This window comes from Aspergillus niger (assembly GCF_000002855.4).
Source record: "Aspergillus niger supercontig An11".
Classification (NCBI taxonomy): domain Eukaryota; kingdom Fungi; phylum Ascomycota; class Eurotiomycetes; order Eurotiales; family Aspergillaceae; genus Aspergillus; species Aspergillus niger.
The window spans coordinates 256,832-278,686 of record NT_166526.1 but is presented as its reverse complement, the minus strand read 5'-3'; the positions used below and the strand labels follow the sequence as shown (position 1 = coordinate 278,686).

Here is a 21,855-nt window from a genome sequence, read left to right as displayed (position 1 = left end):
TTGATGGGAAGAACTGGGCGAACTTCCATGGAGTTGCAGCCGTAGCTCGTCTTTAGGAGCGGCCGGGGCGAGAGGGGCGTGTCCACCCAAGGGAGGTCTTAGTGTCTGTCGGTTCTCTCGCTTTCTCTCCCTGGGGGGAGGTGATGAGTGATGATGGGTGGGAAAGGGAAAAAAGGTTTATTAGTCTGATCCCCTCAGCCTCAGATGGTCGATCAAATTCTGCCAGTGAGACACTCTCTTCCTCCCTCCAAACTCCGATGGGTGCACAACAGTCCACCTGCAAATGCGGGCAGTTGCAGTCACAGTTTGCTTGGTAGGATAGTATCTACACCGCCGCCTGAACCCCCCGATCCCTGAACCTTAACTCCCTCCACTCAAGGTTTCCCTGGTTATGGTTCTTTACACGAAGGACAAGGAGAGGCAACCCAAGGCTCGGGGCTAAACGCTAGTTCACCCATCCTCCCCTTATCTATCTACAGTTCCTACGCTGAGAAACTCGCACACGATTTTTTACTATCACGAAAGCGATGAAAAAAAAGACTATACATTAATTATAGATTCATATATGACATACTATATACCGACCGAAATTATCTCATTATTGAAATCAACCAAAACACCCCAAGCCCCTATGCGTTATTGCCAGGTCCCTTTTGCAGGTCCAAAATACCCCGACTCTGGAAGTCGGTTATATGGCACACCGTGTGCATCAGCTGTATTCCGATACACTGTGTTGCCCCACCACTTCAATGGTCCGGCTGGTAATATAATGCAGAAGAAGATGATGACGGTCGACACGGCGACCCCGGAGTCGAGTGCGGCAGAAAGCACATAGTCTACAGCGTCTCCATTAGCAACTGGCCGCGCGCAAGACTGATCAAGGACAACCTACTATATTTCGACCACCAGGCGGGCTTCCGCCGTTTGATGACCCCATTGAAAATCACATTAACCAACCACCAGGACGAAAAGTTAATTCCCGTCGCAGGAGGGACGAGGCTCATGGCACCGAATGCAACGGGCCAAGAAAGATAATTGACCCTCTTCCATCGTCGGCCCAGTAGCCATGTAACCAACACGACGACGGGTCCTACGAGGAAGAACCAAAGGAGATTCCCGTACATCTGGCCAGGACTGAAGTTTCGATTGGGACCGAGAACACCTAGACAAAAGTTTAACGGAAAGCCACGAACTTTAGTAGGCGGGCCGACACTTACCCCAGATTAATGATGACGAGTAAGTTACCTGGCCATGGGGGCAGGTAAAGCCTCCCTCGGCTTCAGGGGTGCACACCCCGCGAATCCGAGTGATCATAAAAACAGTCACACCGCACTGCACAACGGCACCGACCAATGTGGCCATGCCCTGCGCGACAAAGAGCGTTCGCGGCGCGATGTGGAGATAGTGCGCCAGTTTCATGTCGGCCACAAACCTAGACATCGATCAGCTCCTACCCACCACCGGATGCAGACCAGGCGGACACTTACTCGAGACCCTGCGACACACCCGCATAGCCATAGAACTTGAACGCCATGTTTGCAACTGGCCGCCCAAGGAAAGCATAGCCACCAATAAATTCGGTAATCAAATTGAGTTGGTTGCTGGAAATATTGGTGATAGCTTTGATGATACCAACGGGGATGATGTAGATGATGGGCAGCAAATATGCCAGAAAGACCGCCCACACCGGGAGATCCGTATGCCAGACCTCGTTGGCCACTATGCTCAGCGCAAACATTACGACTGTAATGCCGCCAAACCACCACCACGGCACACTCTCATAGCTGTCCATGATCCGGGCGTGAACATCTTTCGCATTCCTACCCTTCCATTGCTCAACCAGATCTTTCCCGTGGTACAATGCGACATGGACGAAGATGCCCGTCAAATTCGCAAAGGCCACGCCATACGTCATGGCATACCCAGCCGGGAGAAACATGGGCGAATAGTTGCGGTACGCCTCCACATTGAATGTACCGTCTGCGTTCATTACGCGACTGGTATTATACGGCTTGCCCGTATTGTCGAACGTATCTGGGTTTAGTAAAGGAAGGTAGGCCGAATACCATGTGTTGGTATAATAGATGATCGGGCAGATGATCCAGTAAAAGAGCACAAACGAACCGATGACGTTGAGGCCTGCCCAAAATGGCACTAACAGGGGGCTTTGGTTGGCGTAGACAACTTGGGCCCAGTCGAAGGTCAACAAGGACATGCCCAGCCCTGTCTTTTGGCCAAAGAGCTGGTTGACCACCACATTGTCCGGCACGATCCAGCAGATGAAACTGAATGTACTTAGGGCTGTGAAAAGGTAGCCCGGAGCGAAATACCAGATTGCCCCAGCGACAAATACAATCATAAAGAACCGAAGCCTGCTGATCACCCAGCCATCTGCCATCAGATTTTGGCGCGAGTGCAGGGTCGAAAGCAAAGCAGCGTTCGACAGCACTTGCGGCCAGATCATAGTGGCCGGACCCACGAGCCAGCGTGCGGCCATCCCCGCCAGACCAAACCCAAATAGTTGCGTAGTGATCATCAACAAAATCTCAAAGCCTCCATGGGAAGGCATATCGTAAAACTTAACCATAGCTTCGATCACTTGAGTGGCAGCTGCCGACCCAAAAGAGACATTGGACATAATTGTGATCAGAGCGTGCTCTTTGATGTTGAAATGGTGGTCCGGGTTGAACCAGCCCAAGGGCACCCATTGCGCCCACGCACATCCGACCGGAAATGCTAGGAGCTGAGCGACGAGAGCACTGATAGTCACACTGGGTTGTCTCAGACTAAAGAATTGGTTCAAGCCACTTCCGACCTAGGAACAATAAGCGATTTCCTCTTTCGATGGTTTGCAGCATCGCGGTCGGAGGGAGACAACATACAATTGTAAAGACCATACCAATCACCCACATGCGAACGGTATTAACCGGCAGCTGCCGGTCGTCAACCGGCTTGACGACCGCGCGCACTTCGGGAAAAGGAGAATCGTCAGCTTCATAGGGGAGAATGTCCTGAGCGCGAGAGTCGCTAAGGATGCTGGAGGCATCGCTAATCCCATTCAACGACGGCTCCTAGACAAGGCACGAAGACGATCGTCAGCATTTCAATTTCCGAGAGAGAGATGAGAACCAATAACGGTAGATGGTGGATGTGTCAGATCTGTTGATGTCTCACGTAAAAGTAAATGCACGATGCAGGTGGGGGGATGGTGAATTGGACGATATAGATTGGGGGGGAGGCGCCCACGTGAGGGGATTCCGGGGAAAGATGACAAGCAGTCGGGCCAATTTGAAATGAAACCAGTTGCGATCAAGGATCAAGAGTGAAGATGTAGATAGTAGACAATGTATGGTATGTAGAACGACAAGGAAATATGGGTCTAGCCCACCTGGATCGTCGATGACTTCTTCTCATCGGTCATCGTGTCCTGCAGCCCCATCATCCCCTCCTTCTCCTCAATAGAAGAAGCCCGAATTAATCAAGCTGCGCTGGTGGGAGAGACAAGCTAAGCGTCTAGAAGCTGGGATGGAACAGCACCCCGGCGAGACCGGCTCGGATGATGCGTTGGATAATCAGCAGATAGGGGCTCTGGCTGGTCCGGAGAGCATCGGCCGCGAAGACGGTGGAGTGCGCCGGTGCAATCAACCAACGACCACCAAGCTTGTCATCGGCCTGGGCCGACACTAACAGGCACCTTAGCTTGCCTGAAATGGTAATTCTGGAGATAAAGCGGTTTAGATGGCTCTCCTGGGTATTTAGGACGCCTTGAAGCTAAGAGGCTAAAGAAGATGAGGATGAAGTTGGGATAAACTCCCCTGCTGGAGTTCTTCTGGGGCGAGCGAGGGGATGGTGAGAGGACAGGCTTTCCCACTAGGCACTGACGTACCCTCGCGCCGCCAAAAAAGAAAGGGGAAAAAGTCTGTTTGGTGCCTCGAAGCCCATCATGGCTGGTTCCAGGCGTCCAGGATGGCAATCGCACAATCACAAAGAATTCGGCCACCCCGGCTCCACTCCCTCTCCACCAACTATTGCGGTTATCCAGTGCCACCCGAATCTTGGGTCCTATGAGATGGGACAGATGGCCGCTCATACTTTATCTCTATTCTACTCTAGGATAGGGAATGATCCGGTGTGATGGCCATGGAGCTTGCATGAACGCCATTGTCAGATTTGTTCATCATTGTGGATGTGCACCTGGTGGTCCTGGCTGATTTCTGCGCCACCATCGGCTACAGTTGAGAATCGGCAATAATTAGGCATATATAAAGCGCTTGTCTCATGCAAGACACGACAAACTCAATGTCTGTCTGGTCGTGGCACTGTACTACCTTAAACTACTCTCGTGTGCAATGTCGAGTAGTCAAGACTGGGCAAACCGGAAAACCGAAGGCCTTTCTTTAGACGGATGTCTCTCGGTCCGAGGTTCGTCCATGCGACACTGACACTGACACTGTTCACCCTCCCTTCAACTGGAGCAGTCGGTGCTAACGTGCTCCCATTTCCTGGAAATTGACGGTTCCGGACGACTTTTCGAATGGTCTAAGTGAACATTTTGTGGAGTCTGGATTCCAGGCAGTAGCCATCCGGTAGAGTCATGTACTGTGTACGTACTGTATAGAAATAATACCTTCGGAGGTTTCGGTTTCTTACTGCTGTTGTTGCCACCGGGCGCAATGGGAGATTTCTGACAGATACCGAAGGTTTATAAGAATAGAATGACATCAGGGTACTTTGACAATTTGGCAACTGCCTACAATGCAATGTACACATGATGACATCCAACTATTAATGTTGGTTAGTGTGCGTTGTTGAGCTCATGAAGCCCGATCGAAGATCCAGATGGAGGGAGAACCGGGTCGGTCATGTGTCACCTCCGGATTACAATCCACAAAGCATTCGTCGCCAGGGTTGGACAATAATAGCATAACTAAGTTACTAGTTACACCGTACCATACTATAATGTCAGCGGGATTTGGCCGGGGATTGCAAGTTCTATCAATCCCTTGGAACAAGATCCAGGCTAGGGGACGATAAGCCTGATGAAACCTGCTATGGCGACCGATCCAGGATTGGAGGTCGACCTCCGGACATAATTCCACGCCCTGTGTGTGTGTGTGTGTGTGTGTGTGTGTGTGTGTGTGTGTGTGTGTGTGTGTGTGTGTGTGTGTGTGTGTGTGTGCCATGCATGCATGCATGTATGCATGCATCCACCTCTGTATTCTTGCCAGGCAAACTACTTTGTAAGTAGGTACTTTTCTGTCTTTTTATTTTCTTCTACTTTTCTATCAGCGGATCTTCCCGGTCGCTGATCCCGATACGGTGCAGCAGCCACTGAACCTGAACCCAAGGCAGGGGAGTGGTAGGCGAGTGTGGGATAGATTAAAAAAAGGCGCCGACTGGGTTGCATGATCACTGGACTAGTGCGATTGGAAGAGATTGCTTATTTCATAAGTTCTTCTATTATGGAAGTTCTGCACGATTCTTTGCCGACTACGGCTACGGTATCCATAGATAGGTAACTAAGACGTTTATCCACTAAGACTACTACAGAAGATACAGACAAAGTAATTATTCCAATCTTCCGACCGATGACATGACTATGTACTCTCTTTTTTTCCTATCTCTATTTGCCAGACGCCACACACTGCAAGGGGAATTTGTTTCCAGCCGGAAGTCGTCCGGGTATAGTCTCTTGGACTAGTCGTATGTACAAAATAGTAGTTTAGCGGTCTGCTGCGGACTGAGATTCTCGCAGGTTCCTTCCCGCTTCCCAAAACATCTGCCATCTCCATAATCAAACGCCGGCAGATGGTATGAGGTCAGCACCAAAAAGAAAATCAGAAAAAGAGAAACAAAAGTACACCAACAATGGGCGCGCCTAGTGGGGGAAAAAAGATGAAAAATAAAATAAAAAATAAAAATAAAAAAAAGAGCTAAGAGCGGGCGCTGCCTTGGTCAAAGACCCAGGCATTCCAGACCCTGAAACCGGAATCTGAACGAGTGCAGAATTTTTCTTCCTGTTTAAACCTTCTGGACTTGATTGTCTCTCTTTCTGTGTGTGTCTCTCTACCGAAGATGGCGGAGGGCGTATTCAAACCCAACGCGGATGGAGACCAAAAAGAAGGAGGAGTACGGAGGAGAATGAGGCGCATCCCCCGGGAAAGGCACAAGGGGAGGAGACAAGACGGCAGGCATTTTCCCAGCTTGTTTTTGATTTCTCTATTCTGATTTACAGTTTCAAGTCAGCCTCTCCCATTCATCTTCATCATTGCTGGCTCCTCTTTTGCTGCTGCTAAAAGGATCCACGGGCTGGCGGCTGATCGCGGTGGCCAGTGAGAGTCCAAGTTGCCTTTCCCCCGCGACAACCGGCCCAACCTTCCGTCCACTGGTTGGTCCATCCCATCCTCTGCTCCCTCCCTGTTGACGTCGATGGTGCGCCTCGTCCCATCCCGGTGGGCCTCATTGCCCATCTGACACCATCATCCATACAGTAAGTAACTAAGAGTAAGTAAAACCACCACCGCATCCTCTCTGCCTTCCTCCTCTCACACCAAAAAGCCACCAAAAACCATACCCCATCCCATCCCATCCCATCCCATCCCATTCCAGTATTGTCAACGTCTATTCATTTTCTTTCTATCCGTACCTTTACCTTTACCCCTTCCGGATATTCATCATCACTCTTCCTTAATTCTTCCCTTACATCTTTCCCCTCTCTCTACCTTCCTCCATCCCTTCTCCTCCTCTCCCCTCTATTTCCTTTTTTTAAAAAAATCCATGCCCTATTCCCACCGGACCGGCTCTGATGTTGCAAGATCCCTGTCCCCGCCGTCTAAAGATCGCGTGAGGCAACGATTCTTATTGCCAAATGTGGGGGCCATGGATCTCAACAAACGCCTGTTCCATCTCGATATCGAGAATAAGACCCAAGCGCAACCTCTCAACTTCTCTATGGTAACCACACCACCGGATGATGAGGATGATGACGAGGTGAACCATCTAAAGCTCAAGGTCGAGTCGAAACAATCTCCTCACGATCATGACAAGCCGCATCACCGTCAAAAGAAGATGCCCGATACCGATGCGCAGCAACCTCCAGCGGCTCTAGGTCGAATATATCGCTATACCCCCACTCCCAGCGTCATTCTTGATCCTTCGTTACATGTCGTGGAGGTATCGGATTCCCACGTGGCATTTGCCGGGCTGTCAAGGGCGCTGTTGCTCGGCCGGTTCATCTGTGACATCTGTCCACGCATCCTGCCGGCTCTAGATGTTGCTATTCTTTTTGGCGCATTGCGCGCCGCCATCACGACGCAGGACGTCCAGTCGATTGACAAAATCTGTATAGATGACGCTAGCACTTGCTATACTCTTCGCATCACCCCCATCTTTGAAAACTCTAACCTGTTATACATTGTCCTGGAGGCACTTGATATCACCAAGCGTCAGGCTACATCGGTGTCCAAGCCCCATGAGTCTTACTCCAATGAGACTTACAAAGTCCTACTGGACACGGTCAAGGACTATGCCATCTTCATGCTCGACACACATGGCCATATTGTAACTTGGAACACGGGAGCGGCCCTGCTGAAAGGGTACTCGGCCAAGGAGATCATCGGACGTCACTTTTCCACCTTCTATAGCCTGGAGGATCGCATGGCGGATAAGCCCGGCAAAGAACTGGAGGTATGTCTCCGGGAGGGCAAAGTGGAGGACGAAGGCTGGCGGTACCGCAAGGACGGTTCGCGGTTCTGGGCCAACGTGCTGATCACTCCCATGTACGCCCTGGGTCGCCATATTGGCTTCACCAAGGTCACTCGCGATTTAACGGAACGCAATGCAGCCGAAACCCGCATGATCGCAGCCTTTGAAGAATCGTCGAGATTAAAGACAGACTTCTTGGCCAACATGAGCCATGAGATTCGCACGCCAATGAACGGCATGCTCTTAGCCCTTACATCACTGCTGGCCACGGACTTGAACGAACAGCAGCGCGAATATTCCTCTATCATCGAAGATTCGACCAATGTTTTGCTCCAAGTCATCAATGACGTCCTCGACTATTCGAAATTGTCATCCGGGTCTTTTACTCTGCATCCTGATACTTTCAGTGTCGACAGTATTACCAACGCCGTCGTGCGCAACTGCAAGGGCGCTCTGAAAACCGGTGTCCAACTGACTAGCTCTATCTCATCCAACTTCCCATCCCAGGTCGAGGGTGATCCGTTGCGGTACCGTCAGGTCCTTCAGAATCTTGTCGGCAATGCAGTCAAGTTCACCGAGGAGGGCTACGTCAAGATCAACACCACCTTCTCGGAAGATGCGGAGGATCCTAGTGTATATTACATCCGGACGGAGGTTGCCGATACGGGCGTTGGCGTTCCCGAAGATGCTCTTGGCTCATTGTTCACACCGTTCACACGCTTCGCCGAGACTGGTTCGAAGAGATACCAAGGCACGGGCCTTGGCTTATCGATCTGCAAAAGCTTGGCCGAACTCATGGACGGAAGTGTCGGATACCGACCTAATCCTGAGAGACATGGCAGTGTCTTCTGGGTCACAGCCAAGATGCATCGGGTGCGTGTGGCGCCGCCCGCTAGAACGACTGGGACAGGGACACCCGTTGAAGACGTCGGTGACATTGAACGAAATATCCACGACATCGCTCCTCACAAACACGTTCTCCTGGTTGAGGACAACCTGGTTAACCAGATGATGATGCTCAAGCTTCTCCAGAACATGGGCTTCGCGCGGATTGATACTGCATGGGATGGGGCAGAGGCGGTTCGACTGGTGAAGCAGCAGCCTTTATCCTACAATACAATTCTTATGGATATCGGCATGCCGGTGCTGGATGGCGTACAGGCGACACGACAGATCCGGCAAATGGGACTAGAGATGCCTATCATTGCGCTTACGGGGAACGTCATGCCGGGAGATATAGAGGATTATGCGAAGCAGGGAATGAGCGATCATATTGGGAAACCAATCCACCAGAAACAGTTAATGCGTTTGCTCTGGAAGTGGATGGGGACATGATGGCATTCCAAGTTTTGCCCTCACTCTCATCCTCTCACTGATTGCTGGACTACAAGCAATCTTTTTCAGATGCGCAATTGTACCAGCGACCTCTGACATGCAGGACATGCTTCATGCGCACACCTTTCTTATCGGACGGCCGGTTCCAGTCCGACTCCGCATAAGAAACTGAGCATTACTGACACCGCTTTCGCGTTGAACCAACCCTGCCCATTACACTGCAAAGCAGTACGCTCTAGGGCAATCGCCATGATGAGCTCAGGTGCTCAAGAACACAGAACCATTCCTGTAAAGTGGACAGGTTCCGAAGATTACAATATGCAAGACTCACGATCTTCTCTTCTCATGAAGTTTACGATGGGAACATACTACCTCGATTTATGAATAGAGCATTCGATACCATACCATACCATATCATCACTGTACTGTATTGGCTAATCTAACAAAGGTCTTCTCTTCACATCCAGGATATCAGCAAGTCATTGCTGGGCAATGATTGATCAATCAACCTGGATACAATATCATGGGATATATTCATTGGTTAAATCAAAAGCACGGTTGTTGCTATTTTTACATTTTTCTATTGTACTTGTAGGGGGAAAAAAGCATCCATTGCCTGTATAGTAACTACTATAAGCAGCGCCTTGATTAACTCATGGACAGTATACCACATACTACTACTACGTCTAGTAGTACTATTCCTACTCATTCTCTCCTTCCTTCCGTCCTCTTCTCTTTCTTGAATCCCATAATCAGCAACAGTCCCCATTCCTCCCTCCCCAATACCCCTTTCTATCACCTCTCTCATGTTTGACAAACACTCTAATTTGCATATTCAACTCAGACCACTTCCTCACATCACAGCCTCAATTTCTTCCCCACCCACCACAATTTACCAAAAAAACCCCCTATGAACTAGACAGATCTCACTAGAAACAGAACACACAAGCCATGGAGAAAATAGAAACAAGGCTCAGCTCCAACATGCAAGGTCTCTCTCTCTCTCCACGGACTGTGACGTGACTGACGTACTTAAGTTATCTGGTTGGTCTAGATAGTTACTAGATAGTTACTAGGTAGTTAGTAGTAAACTACGTAATTAGTTAGTCTGGTTTTTGATGTCATCGTGGAGGCGCAGGGGGGGACGTGCGCTGCACGAGACTCTTTTAGGGTGTCGGGCTGGGCTGGGGTGGCTTAGCTATGTGTGTATGTTTGACTGATCGTGTAGTATGGATATGTATGTAGTTGGGTAGGTAGTTAGTTACTCCGTATGTATTGCATGAGACGGTGCTATGTAGGAGTTTAGATTCTGGGAGGGGGCGCTGTGGTTCAGGGGCTAGGTACAGTAATGGTAGGGATGCTCGTGATATACTAGTTACGGAAGAGAGAGAGTATGTTGATTGATTTGCTCGACGAATCAGCACAATGGTCTATTATTATATTATGTCCATGACACAGATTTGGGGGCCTGGAACCCCGGTAAATCATGGATTGATGATGAAAAACACTCGTTAAGTTTATAAGATCCACCCTGTCCCGTCTCGCTCCTGGCATGCTGCAGCCTGGGGCATGATGCTTTCGTATGAATGACTAATATGGAAAGGCAAAGGGAAAAAAAAAAAGAAATGAAATGAATACATGAGATGCCGATTAGACCATAAGCACCGGACAAAAAATGTTAATAAATAATAGTACTCCGTAATGGTTGGGGGAAAAAAATGTTAAAATTCTGTCTTGAACAAGGTCCAAACAAGGCTGTCGTAAATGTTCCCGTTCATACAATATAAACAAACCCCATGAAAAATTCATACAGTCCACGTGGGTAGTGGATGGTGGATTGGAGATACATAGATCTCCTCAGGAAGGGAGTCAGTCCTGATCCTGAAACTGTGTTCAGTTCTTGGAGTTGACGGGCTTGCCGTTGACCAGCACCTGCGGAGTCTGGTTCTCCTTGCCACGTGCAGTCACGGTGGCTCCCTCGACGCCGGTCGCAAGGGTCGCGTGGGTGTCCGTGTCCGGCACAGGGACTTCCTCTTCCTCCGAGTCTTCATCTTCGCTTCTCTCGTCCTTCTTGATGCTGTTGAAAATGTAGTTCTTCAGGATGCGCAGGATCAGGAAGAGCCAGAAGAGGTTCACGGCTTGCAGACTGGCCAACAGGGCAAAAGTGATGTACTGACTGATCCAGCACTTGTACTGTTGAGTCTCCCAGTTCAGCTCAAAAGGTCCGACCGTGCGGAACTCGGTCAACACAGCCCAGAGGATCTTAAGATTCAGATAGTGGCGAAGGTAGATCCACATGCCCACAAACATACCAAAGTAAGGGACAGTGATGATGTGGTCGAGGTAGTTCAAGGTCTTGGAGGTCTGCACGGCAACTCGATCAGCATGAAGAACAGAAAAAGTGTGGACTTCGAATCGGATCACTCACAGCAAGGAAGAAGTCAGAGATGTCGTGCGTGATGTAGACGGCGATACCCATGTAGGTGAAGTGGAAGCGATAACTCAATCCGATCAGAGCCAGAGTGATGATGTGGTGTCCAACCAGCTCCTTGAAATCCTTGCGCGGCTTCTCCAACTGCAACATCAGGACAATCGCCTGCTGAGCCCAGTAACTAGCCTCAAGCAGATAGAATGCCTTGAACAACCCTTCGTGCTCCCGGTGGGGGAACCCTTCGAACATGGCCGTAGTGTTGAAGTACCAGATATCCGACCGGCTCATGACGTACAGGCCGAATGGACCGAAGATGGCAAAGTAGATCGCGGTGTACACCTGCTCCATGAAACGGGCAGTCTTGCCCCGGCCTCGGATCCCGCAGTATACAGCGAAAGGCCGAATAAGGCGCTGCATCAGGAATTCTCGAGTAAACGACAGAACAATCGTGTAGAATGAGACAAAGGTAATATCCTTGGGGCCCTTTCCATACATGATCGGACCACCGGGGACCTTTGGAGGCAGAGGATAAGACAAAAAGATGGCGCTATGCATGGGATTGGATTCCGTCGGGTTGATCGCGTACAGCGACAGAAGAACGATGAGCATGAGGAGAGGCAAAAGCCAAGTATGCTTGAGACACACATCCTTGAAGCGACGGAGCGGGGACTTCTTGCGGCGCTTCGTATGCGGCTTGGAGAGTTTATCGGCGGATTGATTCTGCAAGGCCTGGCGGAGGAGTGAGCGGGGGGGATGAGGAACCCCAGCGAGAGTCGACGTCTAGTCGTGAGAGATCCATACCTTGTCCCATTTAGGAGCCTCGGGTTCAATGGGGCTGACTTCGTTCATGGTGGACATGGCGGGAGCGGTGGTGTCTCCCCGAATGTCCGCCCCCAGGTTACTCGACCTTCTCCGTACACGAGCCATGATTGTATACTCCAACTATTCTGCTGATTATTCTCGACGTTCGAGTAGTCGCTGGTCTCACTTTTATCGATTAGATCGAGGGAGGGGAAGAGAAGAGACGGGATAAGATACCGAGCGGAGCGGGAATGGGCGAAACGAGGATCAAGAGGTAGAACCTCGGCGATCGATTTTGAACAAGCAAGGACCGAACGGGTTTAAATAGGGAAAGACTTGAATAGAACCCCCAAGACAAATAGTATTACAAGAACAAGAAGCAAACGAAGCGAATAAATAAAGAAGAGAAAGATGTGAATGTGAGAAACTGGACGGGGAAGGGGAAAAAAAGACAGGCTGGAAGAGCGACGGCGAGGAAAGAGAGTTGAGCGAGTTGATGTCAGTCGTGCGAGATCCACTTTCTGTTGGTCCAGGGGTTCCCTTTTTTTTTTCTTTCATTTTCTTACCTTTTTTTCCCTCCCTTCTATTGTTTCTCCACCCGCGCTATCTCTCTTTCTCTCTTTCTCTTCAACCAGCCCATGGATGATGATCGTCGGCTGTGCCGGACCATCGCCAAACCATCCTTTTCTCATCTTAGCATGGAAATCATAAGCATTCACTATTTTATGATCGCATTTGCATAACAACGCTACACATACACACATACACACATACACACATACACACATATACACACATATACACACATACACACTAGATGTGTAGTGCATCAAATTCTTGTAGTTGGGATACCCAAAAAAACACAAGTATCTTCTGGTCTGCAATTTCCAGGTTCTGGGCAACGGAACGAATACGACCGAATTGGGGACCGGTTCGAGGTTTCCCGACCCCATCGAGGCTCCCTTGGATCTGAGGCAAGATTGTGTACTACTAGTCTAGTCCCCGATCTCCGTGCAACTAAAATTCCCCTAAATAGGGGCTTTTCGGTTCCGGGATAAGCTACCACCGCCACACCCTTGCTCCGTGCGGAGGTTCGGATTCTGGTAAAATCCTTTGGCTGGCCCGAACCGGAAGACCTTGCGATGTGTACGGAGGAGCAGCCTGGTGTCATCCATTATTCTCGCCAATGGGTAGATTATGTTGAGGAGATGTACGTGTCCTTCAGGGGGGAATGCCACGATGACATACAAAGAACACAGTCTGAGCCTCACTGCAAGTGGCTTATAGTATACAACACAAATCAAGTAGTTAGAACTTTACGACTGCGTCAGCCCGTCTAGAGCGGATAAATCCTCCGTCATCGAAAGTCTGCGAGAACCATACCAGTTCCAGCATGGCTCGTATAGTCTTCTCCTCTATTCTGGAGCCTGCTCACAACGGCGCGACTATCTATTCTAACTTCGTCCCCAGCCTCTGGGTCAAGGGCGTAGTAACCACCAGCCTCGTCGTTGACAGCGAACAGCGAATTGCATCTCCAACTGGTCACCCAGAGGTATTGTCAGCCTCTGGCTAAAGACTACACTGCACACCGCATCGACTATACTTAGATCTGCAACTGCGGCTCCAAGTCCTCCAGTCGCATGCCAGAACTAGCACCAATATATTAGACCGGAGTGAATATCACTTTCCCTATCCAAGATGATGATCAGATGACCTCGTTAGTAGGTAGTAAGTGTTAGGGGGTGTCAATCATCTATTTCACTCGCACTGGCTTCTAAATCGAACCGAACAATGAGCTGTATATAATCCGTAGCCAGCCAAACTTCTTGATCAGAACAGTCTTAAAGAAATAACTATTCTAGTCAATGATGAAACTAACCCGGGGCTTACCGAAAAGCTGAGACCTCCGTTGCTGGGGTAGCCGCGCCGGTGGACGCGTTAAGTGCTTTTTTGCCCGCGAAAGCGATCTTGACCGCATCGGTCCAACTTCGATCATGCATGATGCTGCTGATGATGCCTGACATTGACATCTGCCTGCCCCAGAAGATATGAGGATCTATCCCGCCACATTCCTCTTTGCTCGAGCTCAGATGCAGTCAGCCCCAGACTGCTGCACCCCTGCCATCCTCACCCTCTTCCCCGACCGACCACCGCTGTCTCCCCGATGCCACTCCGTCCACCCGCTTCCCCGCTCTCGTTGGAAACAATCTCGCCTTCCCCGCCAGACCTCGACTCCGATCCCCTTATCGCTTCCGACGATGATCTAGATGACGATGACCGGGCGGCTCGGGATCAGCGCATAGAGAAGCTGGCTCAGGCCTATTGCCATGGCACCCCACTTTTCATCTTGTCCGCTTCGCTTCGCGGACCCTTCGAAAACGGATGGGCCAACCCCTGGAAGAAAGACAGGCGAACGACTGGTGGTGGTCATGTAGGGATACACTCGGAGCACTCAGAAAGACCAATTATCCCAGAGACGATCCCGCAGAAGCGGCCCCTATACCGTGAATCGTTAGGCATATCTCGCTCGAAGTCTGCTGTTCCTCTGTCCGACCCAACATATTCCTCGAAGAAAAGAGAGTCTCAAGGTGGCACGGCGGGGGAACCCTCATCCAAACGGCCACGAGATAGTCGTGGTCGGACATCAAGCTCGAACAATACACCAAAACCCATTGCACTGCACAAGAGGACAATCGAGACAAGTGGACATTCGGATGCGTTGACCCCATTCCAGCATACAGAGCAGAGCTGGTTGAAGAGGGACCGCGCAGAAATCAACTTTCGAAAAGTTGATCCCCCTACATCTCCAACAACTACAGTATCGTCTCGACATCGGGAGGGAGGCCATTACACAATACAAGTTCCGGGCACAGATTATCGAGTCACAACGAAGAATATATTGAGAGCACGTACAGACTCCCGAGACGGGACTACCTTTGACAGCCATGTTCCGGACAGTGTCAAAGCTCAACTCACCAGCAGACACCCTGGAGTTCGACCGGAGACGGAGGACCATGAGAACTCAATATGTGTACTTTCGTCAACGTCCCACCTATCGAAATTCGAATTTCGTCGTAGGAAACGCTCAGCTGATCCGGAACACGGCACCACATCGCCAGTCCCGATGCAGCTGGAGAATGAACAGGTCTCTCATCAAACAACTGTTGTCGAAGACAGCCGGGTCTCGAGTCAACCCGCACCAGTACCTCCAAACACAACTTCAATGCAGGCCATTGAAGTCGATATGCAGGTGAACGAGGATAATTCGCATCATCCAAATGTATCCGAACGTTCTGGTACTGTTGATCACCAGGGAAACTCTCAATCACGGAAGGTATCATCAACCACCACTGCTGAAGGTGTCAATATCAGCGATAAATACCCTTCCGCCCAGCGAGTGTCGGTAAATCCAGCTCTGGCTGAAAATGTTACCTCACTGCAGACGATCTCCGCAGTGAAACCCAATTCAGAATGCGACAACGACACCATTCCAGATTTGCATTTCAACACGCAGGCAGCGCTATTACACGCGCAGAAATCCTTCCAAAATGATCTGGAGAGTCAAGTTCCCAACCCAGGAGAAACTCATAATCAACCTTCATCACCCGCCAACGACATTACCCCTTTCCATCGAATGAACACTAGCAGAATCGGTAAATACTCCCGAGCCATCCATCCAGGAACTGCGCATATGCCAATGAGCACACAATGCATCATCGACGCCGTCACGCCCTTCACCTTCAGCACAGAAAAGAAAGCCAGGTCCCGATTCATATCTCCCCAGATGCCATCGTCCAGTAGGATAGACCGAGGGACTGCCACCCCCAACACAGGCTCGCCATTGTCCTCGGAATCGGAAGACGAGGATGAAGACGAAGACCCAACCATCCTCCCGCACAAATCCCCTGCCGCCCAACAACAAACCCCAGACGACACCCAAGAAGGCAGCGCATTGCCGATGGCTCTATCACATTCTCATCCGACCACCGTCCAAGACGGACAAGGTGTCGCCCCGGGTCCGGACAGCTTCAATCTAAGTCAAGCAATTGCCGACGCAGGGAGCTGGTTACAGCAAAGCTTCGACATCAATCATGAAATCCAGCAGTGCAGGAGCAGCGCTAAGTCAAGACCGTCGTCTTCGGCGGGGATCAGTCGCTCTGCGGTAACGTTGGATAGGTGAAGGGCGGAAATTATTGCATGCATAGCAGGCGTATCGGGCTTTGTTTCCTTTACTTTAATTGTTTAGTACGGGGTGGGTATATATATATATGTCTAAGTGGCTTTCTTTGTATTTGCTTTTACAGTCTGGAACTATACTGGGTCATTCCACTTTGGACAGTGTGTTATTGTGCTAGGGCCAGTACATTTTGATACCTTGTGTATATAATATGTTATTTCCATATTGACAATTACATGATCTTGTCTGCAAATCGTGCAGCGGCGACGCAGATTGCACATATTGTCAGGTACCTGGCTGTATCATTGGGCTATGAGCCAAACAGACTAGAGCTCTCGATAGTTACAATATACTACTAGTATGTGAAAATGATATGCTTGATTTGTGAAAAAGACCATTGCATTAGCAACTTATGATTGAACAATAGCAGCGTCTTCTAGATGGCTCTATATTCTGCCATCTAAGCACAAATCCGCCTGTAGTAGTAGTCTATGGGTGGTCATCTCTTCGAAACGAAGTGAAAAGGAAAAAGAGCAGAAGAACAGAAGGGTAAGAAAACAAGACGACAAAGAAAATCATGAACTTCTTCCAAGTCTCCCTACTGCCCCGGGTACGCACGTGTGTATATATTCCTAAACCGGACAAGAAAGAAAGTCTGTCTGGCAATAACAATGGGTACAACTCCGACCACCACATCCTTTGTTACATCACGAACCTCCAAAAAGGAGTAGAAGAGATTGACTTGAAACCATTGGAGCAACTGTTCGATCCCTCGCCCGTGTCGGGTTCAAGAAGGCAAGCATGAACATCACGACGATGTTAACCAATAACTGCATTGGCAGCTTCTTTGTGACTGTGTCTTTTTGATAATGTTCTTCCCCCCGTTGTCGAGTTTCAGGGTTCATCTGACACCTTGCCGTTGTTTTAATGCGTTGCTCGATTTCCACTCCCTTAGCGGCAGAAGCCGTGTAAAGACAGGTAGATCAACACTTAAGAGAGGTATAACGATAGTGCCACTATTATTAACGCGAACCGGCTGACATCACGAATACTGTCGATATAGTAGGGACCGTAAGACTGTAATGTCGCAAAGGCATCTATATACTGCCCAGTTTGGAGGTAATCAATCCATTTCTTCTGGTAAACCAGAGAGTTGATAAAGATCTGGGTTCCACACTGGCTCGCAAGGTAGTGACTGCAATTGTTAGCCTGACAGCCGATGAGTGTAGACATACAGGATGACACTTACCGGTACATGCCATCAGCACCTGGTTGACCAGGTTGCTGGTTGACCAGAGCAACCAGCTGCGACGCCTCCTGCATCGTCACTTTCGAGAGTCTCCGGTCTCTTAGAAAGCCTTCACACTCAATTGGCAGATTAATGCGTTGGGAATGTCGGTCTTCCAACTGCCCGTCCGTTACGGCCGTGTAACTGTTCCCATTTGCTTGATATGTCAACCGCCTCTTGTATGTCCTCCACCAGCAACTCCATCAGTGCTTGTGGAGGTCAGGGCATTGAGCAGCTCAATAAGAGCGGAATTCACAGTATCCTCATCAGTTGCGTCTACTCTCTTAGAATTCCATCCCTTCCAAATCTCTGCCTGGAGCCTTAGAGCGGGCCCGAAAACCCCCAAAGTCGGGTTAGCCCAGTCGCCATTTTGGATATTGTGAAGGTAATGCCGATAGGCATCACTCTGGTTGAGCATCTCTTGGGCATCGGCAATGGTATTATGAGGTACACCAAACCATGTGAGATCTAATTCTCTCGGCTTCTTGCGTGCGGGGCAGACAATGCGGTACAAGAGAAATTGTTCTTTGGACACTTTGGACCCGGAAAGGAGATTAGGCCAGGTGCACAAGGTGTTGCCGGTGAGATTGTAGGCCCTCGCTGCCTTTATCCATTCGTCTGAATTTTTCGGACACGCAGATGGCATTTTTAAATCCAGATAATCATCAATGATTGATAATTTTACATGAGAGAAGGCCTTGGCTTGACATGGAAGATACAGTGAAGATATGAAAAAAGATGGCTTTTGATGAGGAAGAGAAGTCATTGATAAAGGACAGAGAAAGCAGCAATTATTAATACTAAAAATGAAGAAACAAAAGGGAAGAAAGAGCCTACTACCCCTTCAAACCCCCAACGTTGCTATGCAAGTAAACGCAGACAGTGCAGTGAAGGTAGGTGCATAAGAAACGTGCAGGGGGGGCGGCTAGCTACCTGCCTCAAGAGGTATATTACTGGCCCTAAACAACTCGGGATGGGTCTCGCCCCTGGTGTCCACAGGACTGCTGAGGAAGAGTCGAGTAAATAACTCCACTGGTGCCTTGTCCCTCCATTGAAAGCTGTAGAGTTTGGACTGTCTAATCACCAGCTTCCCTTGATGAATGCATGCAGCAAATATCCTTGCATGCTGTGGAAGGACACAAGAGATGAGCAGTACAGGAAAGATTTCCTCATCAGGAAACATGGCTGAGCAGGACATGGGTAAGAAGTTTGTATACTCCTCACCAGCGTCTTCATGTTCATAAAGTTCTTCCCGTTCTGACTCCGAATCTATCTTTGGTTGGTGTACACGCCCTCGCATGGCAATAACCAATGCACTGAACTCCGAGAAGAGAATTGAGTCCTCGTGAGCTACCGTTCTGTCAAGGAGGTGAAGGGCTAGATGGGGATAGCCCTTTCCATTCATGGGCTCTGGCTCTAGCACATAACAAACTTCCCACCAACCTCTTCCACTGTAAGGCCATGCGAGGCTCGCTTCCAAGTAAAAGGTACTGTCAGGTGCCCTGGTTTAGAAGCGTGTTAGGGAAGATCAGCTAGCGAGTCAATTGAGAAGGACTTACTCCACAATCTGAAGATGTTGGTGAGACAATGCGTTGCGGGTTGCATAGTCAGAGATGAGGTCAGAAATTTGGCGGCAACAGCTGGAATCATCGTTGCCACGCTCGATTATGTCGAAGAAACTGCGCACTTGTGCTGGATCGGGTGGGAACTGCTTCAACTCGACTGGCTGCATGGGTTCAAAGTAAAGAGGGGGAACCGCTTTCTCATTCAAGTGCTCGAAATCAAAGTTCATCACGTGTTCAACACTGTCTAGATCATGTAAATCTATATGGCCGTTCTCAGGCACACTATTTCTAATTCTCATAACGTGCTCGTGCAGCTTGTCAAGAATGCGGCTAGCCGTACAAGTGTCTGAAGGCATTGTGCATAAATGGTGACGTAAAGATATCTTCGGGCTATGAGAGTAGCAGGATGATGTTCCAGTATCATTATCAGCGAGCCTGGATGGCAATGATATGATGGCCACACTAACGAGAAAACAATCACAGTTGCTTCAATGACCTGTCAGCTGCTGGGCAGGGCATGTAAGACTCTAGAACTAGCAAGATAGTGGGGTGCGTTGACGTAGTTTGCTGCGTGTGCAATGCAAGGTTGTGTCCGTGAGATGCGAGCTGTCTTTTGTGCGTCCGAAAAAGAGTCTGTTTTCTGTGGAACTCTTGTGCAATGTGAATGGTTTGTTAGTAGATAGTAATTGGCTCGTCAAGTTGACACAGACATAGAGGGCAGGAAGTCCAGTACTTATTGGAACAGATCACTTGCTATTTATAAACTCAGCTTTAGGAGTCTAGCCTACATCATGTCCACCCACTTATGCGATTGCTGCTGTACTCATCGATTAATGGAGGGTAGTGACTGGCATCTCCCGCTTAAGGCAGGCATTAGTAAAGATGTTTTACAACGTCGAGAGGAGCCATGGCAACTTCAAAATAGAAAACAAGAAAAAGAAAAGAAATTCAGATTATTTATGAATGAAAAATGAAAGAAGAAGAGAGAGAGAGAGAGAAATGGATTAAGAAATGGATAGGAGGATCCTTTTTCACACGAAGATTTGAAAAGGTGATGGAGATTTTGATTGTATCAGCGATCTAGTCAGAATAGATCGGCTGTTTCCAGATACAATCAGGTAAGTAAGACCAGGAAGAAATGACTGAGTAACATGTGAGACTTCTGGTGAGATGCTTGATATTGATTCATTAGTGGAAGCCTACTAGTAGTACGACATTACAGAGCTGTCTGGTCGTTGTCATATGGATGCATACCTGGAAGTGAAACATGAAGAAAATGTTTCTTGGCATTAGGGAAGCGGATTTGCCCATCCACATAGCCAAGTTCCTTTATCTGATATGAGCGGCATCTGCAAAGACTTATCCCATTCATTGATCTATCTGAATTATGCGGCTATGCTTTAGTGCACATACTCTAGCATGAAAGGTCTCGGGACTTATTCTCGTATCCCTTAGAGGCCATGAGCGACATGCATAGGAAGTGTGCCATTATGGGTCACAGGCTCAGTCTTTGTCCCTCTTCTATGCCACGACTTGAGAGAGCATTTACCGAGAGATCCGAGCCCCAAGTCGCTCATGGGTGCTTGTCAACAGCTGCACGCAAATCTGGCCAGCGGAGGGAGGATGCCCTTCATAACCAATCGGAATGAGTTCTGAGGGCTACCCTGCTACTATGAAACCGGTAGTGCATGCGTGCGTTGTGCTAATCGTGAATGTTACTTACGCGACTCACCCAGTATATTATGCATAACCTGGGGTGTGCGGATGGCTCCGGTTTGTTCACATGGTTCAACACTGTGTGTATGTCCCTTACCCAGTGCAAGCATAGGGTTCTCCAGTGGAACTATTCGAATTTCATTTCGTTGATAGCCAACATCCTCAGCTGGCGGGGATTTCCTTCCATCATATTTGAAAAACAATACTCGAGATAGCGCAACTTAAGTATTACTACACGACTCATCGACTACCTGGACCAGGAGGCTTCTGTGACTAGTAGTGGGCCTAGCTAAGGCTTCGCTGTCGCTGGCACGATTGTATTGCTGGCCAGACTCGGGCACGATGCGTTGATCCTCGTTGCCCATTAATTAATTCTATATGCATAACCCTACTCCGTTGCAGCACACGTGTGGGTCATATGAGAGACATGGAGTGATCGCCTTTCCAAAATGTTGACCCATGGTATTGAATCAAATTATTTTGCTCCTAGCTAGCCATAGAGACCCCCTCACTAGCATGTAGATTACTGTTTCTATGGATAACAGTAGGCTGGCCTCTCTCTTGCCGTACAGCGGGGAATGCCTTCCAGGTTCTTACGGGGGTTTTCCGTCTTCATTATAGGATGATATAGGGGAGAAATGGGAATAGGGCTTACACTCTATCCTAGCTGTATCACCTTGTTGCACACAACAAATACCATGCAATATTGTGGTACACTTCTTGGACCGGCGTTGGTGCGCAGGTTTGAACTCAGCCGTACTTTATGACATGCATATATAGCCGCCAGCAGATATCCTTCGGTGCCAGCCATACCAATGACCAATATACTCATCGTCGG

At 49.2% G+C, this 21,855-nt stretch overlaps 9 protein-coding genes across 9 annotated transcripts, besides 1 other annotated feature; 2 read left to right on the top strand and 7 right to left on the bottom strand.

Annotated features, from left to right (window-relative positions):
• Positions 1 to 180: 180 nt before the first annotated feature.
• An11g01050 (uncharacterized protein) lies at positions 181 to 458 on the bottom strand (the record flags this gene model as incomplete). The annotated part of the gene is made up of 2 exons (XM_059750039.1): positions 181 to 353; positions 404 to 458. The coding sequence occupies 2 exons, from the start codon at positions 456 to 458 to the stop codon at positions 181 to 183; spliced, it is 228 nt and encodes a 75-aa protein (XP_059606312.1).
• A 178-nt stretch (positions 459 to 636) lies between these two features.
• On the bottom strand, positions 637 to 3,942 carry An11g01040 (uncharacterized protein; the record flags this gene model as incomplete). Its single annotated transcript, XM_001394074.3, has 9 exons — positions 637 to 836; positions 893 to 1,162; positions 1,218 to 1,432; positions 1,488 to 2,815; positions 2,883 to 3,071; positions 3,389 to 3,454; positions 3,538 to 3,672; positions 3,695 to 3,815; positions 3,887 to 3,942. The coding sequence occupies 9 exons, from the start codon at positions 3,940 to 3,942 to the stop codon at positions 637 to 639; spliced, it is 2,580 nt and encodes an 859-aa protein (XP_001394111.3).
• Positions 3,943 to 5,101: 1,159 nt separating this feature from the next.
• Positions 5,102 to 5,179: a repeat region (repetetive DNA).
• Positions 5,180 to 5,933: 754 nt separating this feature from the next.
• An11g01020 (uncharacterized protein) lies at positions 5,934 to 6,195 on the bottom strand (the record flags this gene model as incomplete). Its single annotated transcript, XM_059750038.1, has 2 exons — positions 5,934 to 5,979; positions 6,071 to 6,195. The coding sequence occupies 2 exons, from the start codon at positions 6,193 to 6,195 to the stop codon at positions 5,934 to 5,936; spliced, it is 171 nt and encodes a 56-aa protein (XP_059606311.1).
• Positions 6,196 to 6,292: 97 nt separating this feature from the next.
• On the bottom strand, positions 6,293 to 6,604 carry An11g01010 (hypothetical protein; the record flags this gene model as incomplete). The annotated part of the gene is made up of 1 exon (XM_059750037.1): positions 6,293 to 6,604. The coding sequence occupies one exon, from the start codon at positions 6,602 to 6,604 to the stop codon at positions 6,293 to 6,295; it is 312 nt and encodes a 103-aa protein (XP_059606310.1).
• A 275-nt stretch (positions 6,605 to 6,879) lies between these two features.
• On the top strand, positions 6,880 to 9,423 carry An11g01000 (uncharacterized protein; the record flags this gene model as incomplete). Its single annotated transcript, XM_003188760.2, has 2 exons — positions 6,880 to 9,023; positions 9,189 to 9,423. 2 exons carry the CDS (start codon positions 6,880 to 6,882, stop codon positions 9,421 to 9,423), a joined length of 2,379 nt encoding a protein of 792 aa, XP_003188808.2.
• A 1,509-nt stretch (positions 9,424 to 10,932) lies between these two features.
• On the bottom strand, positions 10,933 to 12,397 carry An11g00990 (uncharacterized protein; the record flags this gene model as incomplete). Its single annotated transcript, XM_001394070.3, has 3 exons — positions 10,933 to 11,403; positions 11,468 to 12,199; positions 12,272 to 12,397. 3 exons carry the CDS (start codon positions 12,395 to 12,397, stop codon positions 10,933 to 10,935), a joined length of 1,329 nt encoding a protein of 442 aa, XP_001394107.1.
• Positions 12,398 to 13,299: 902 nt separating this feature from the next.
• On the bottom strand, positions 13,300 to 14,396 carry An11g00980 (hypothetical protein; the record flags this gene model as incomplete). Its single annotated transcript, XM_059750036.1, has 5 exons — positions 13,300 to 13,551; positions 13,650 to 13,772; positions 13,861 to 13,920; positions 14,176 to 14,301; positions 14,388 to 14,396. The coding sequence occupies 5 exons, from the start codon at positions 14,394 to 14,396 to the stop codon at positions 13,300 to 13,302; spliced, it is 570 nt and encodes a 189-aa protein (XP_059606309.1).
• A 39-nt stretch (positions 14,397 to 14,435) lies between these two features.
• On the top strand, positions 14,436 to 16,626 carry An11g00970 (uncharacterized protein; the record flags this gene model as incomplete). The annotated part of the gene is made up of 2 exons (XM_001394068.3): positions 14,436 to 16,433; positions 16,576 to 16,626. The coding sequence occupies 2 exons, from the start codon at positions 14,436 to 14,438 to the stop codon at positions 16,624 to 16,626; spliced, it is 2,049 nt and encodes a 682-aa protein (XP_001394105.3).
• A 529-nt stretch (positions 16,627 to 17,155) lies between these two features.
• An11g00960 (uncharacterized protein) lies at positions 17,156 to 21,849 on the bottom strand (the record flags this gene model as incomplete). The annotated part of the gene is made up of 10 exons (XM_059750035.1): positions 17,156 to 17,398; positions 17,490 to 17,643; positions 17,698 to 17,806; positions 17,908 to 18,354; positions 18,670 to 19,238; positions 19,296 to 19,763; positions 20,851 to 20,953; positions 21,034 to 21,197; positions 21,615 to 21,693; positions 21,786 to 21,849. The coding sequence occupies 10 exons, from the start codon at positions 21,847 to 21,849 to the stop codon at positions 17,156 to 17,158; spliced, it is 2,400 nt and encodes a 799-aa protein (XP_059606308.1).
• Positions 21,850 to 21,855: the final 6 nt, after the last annotated feature.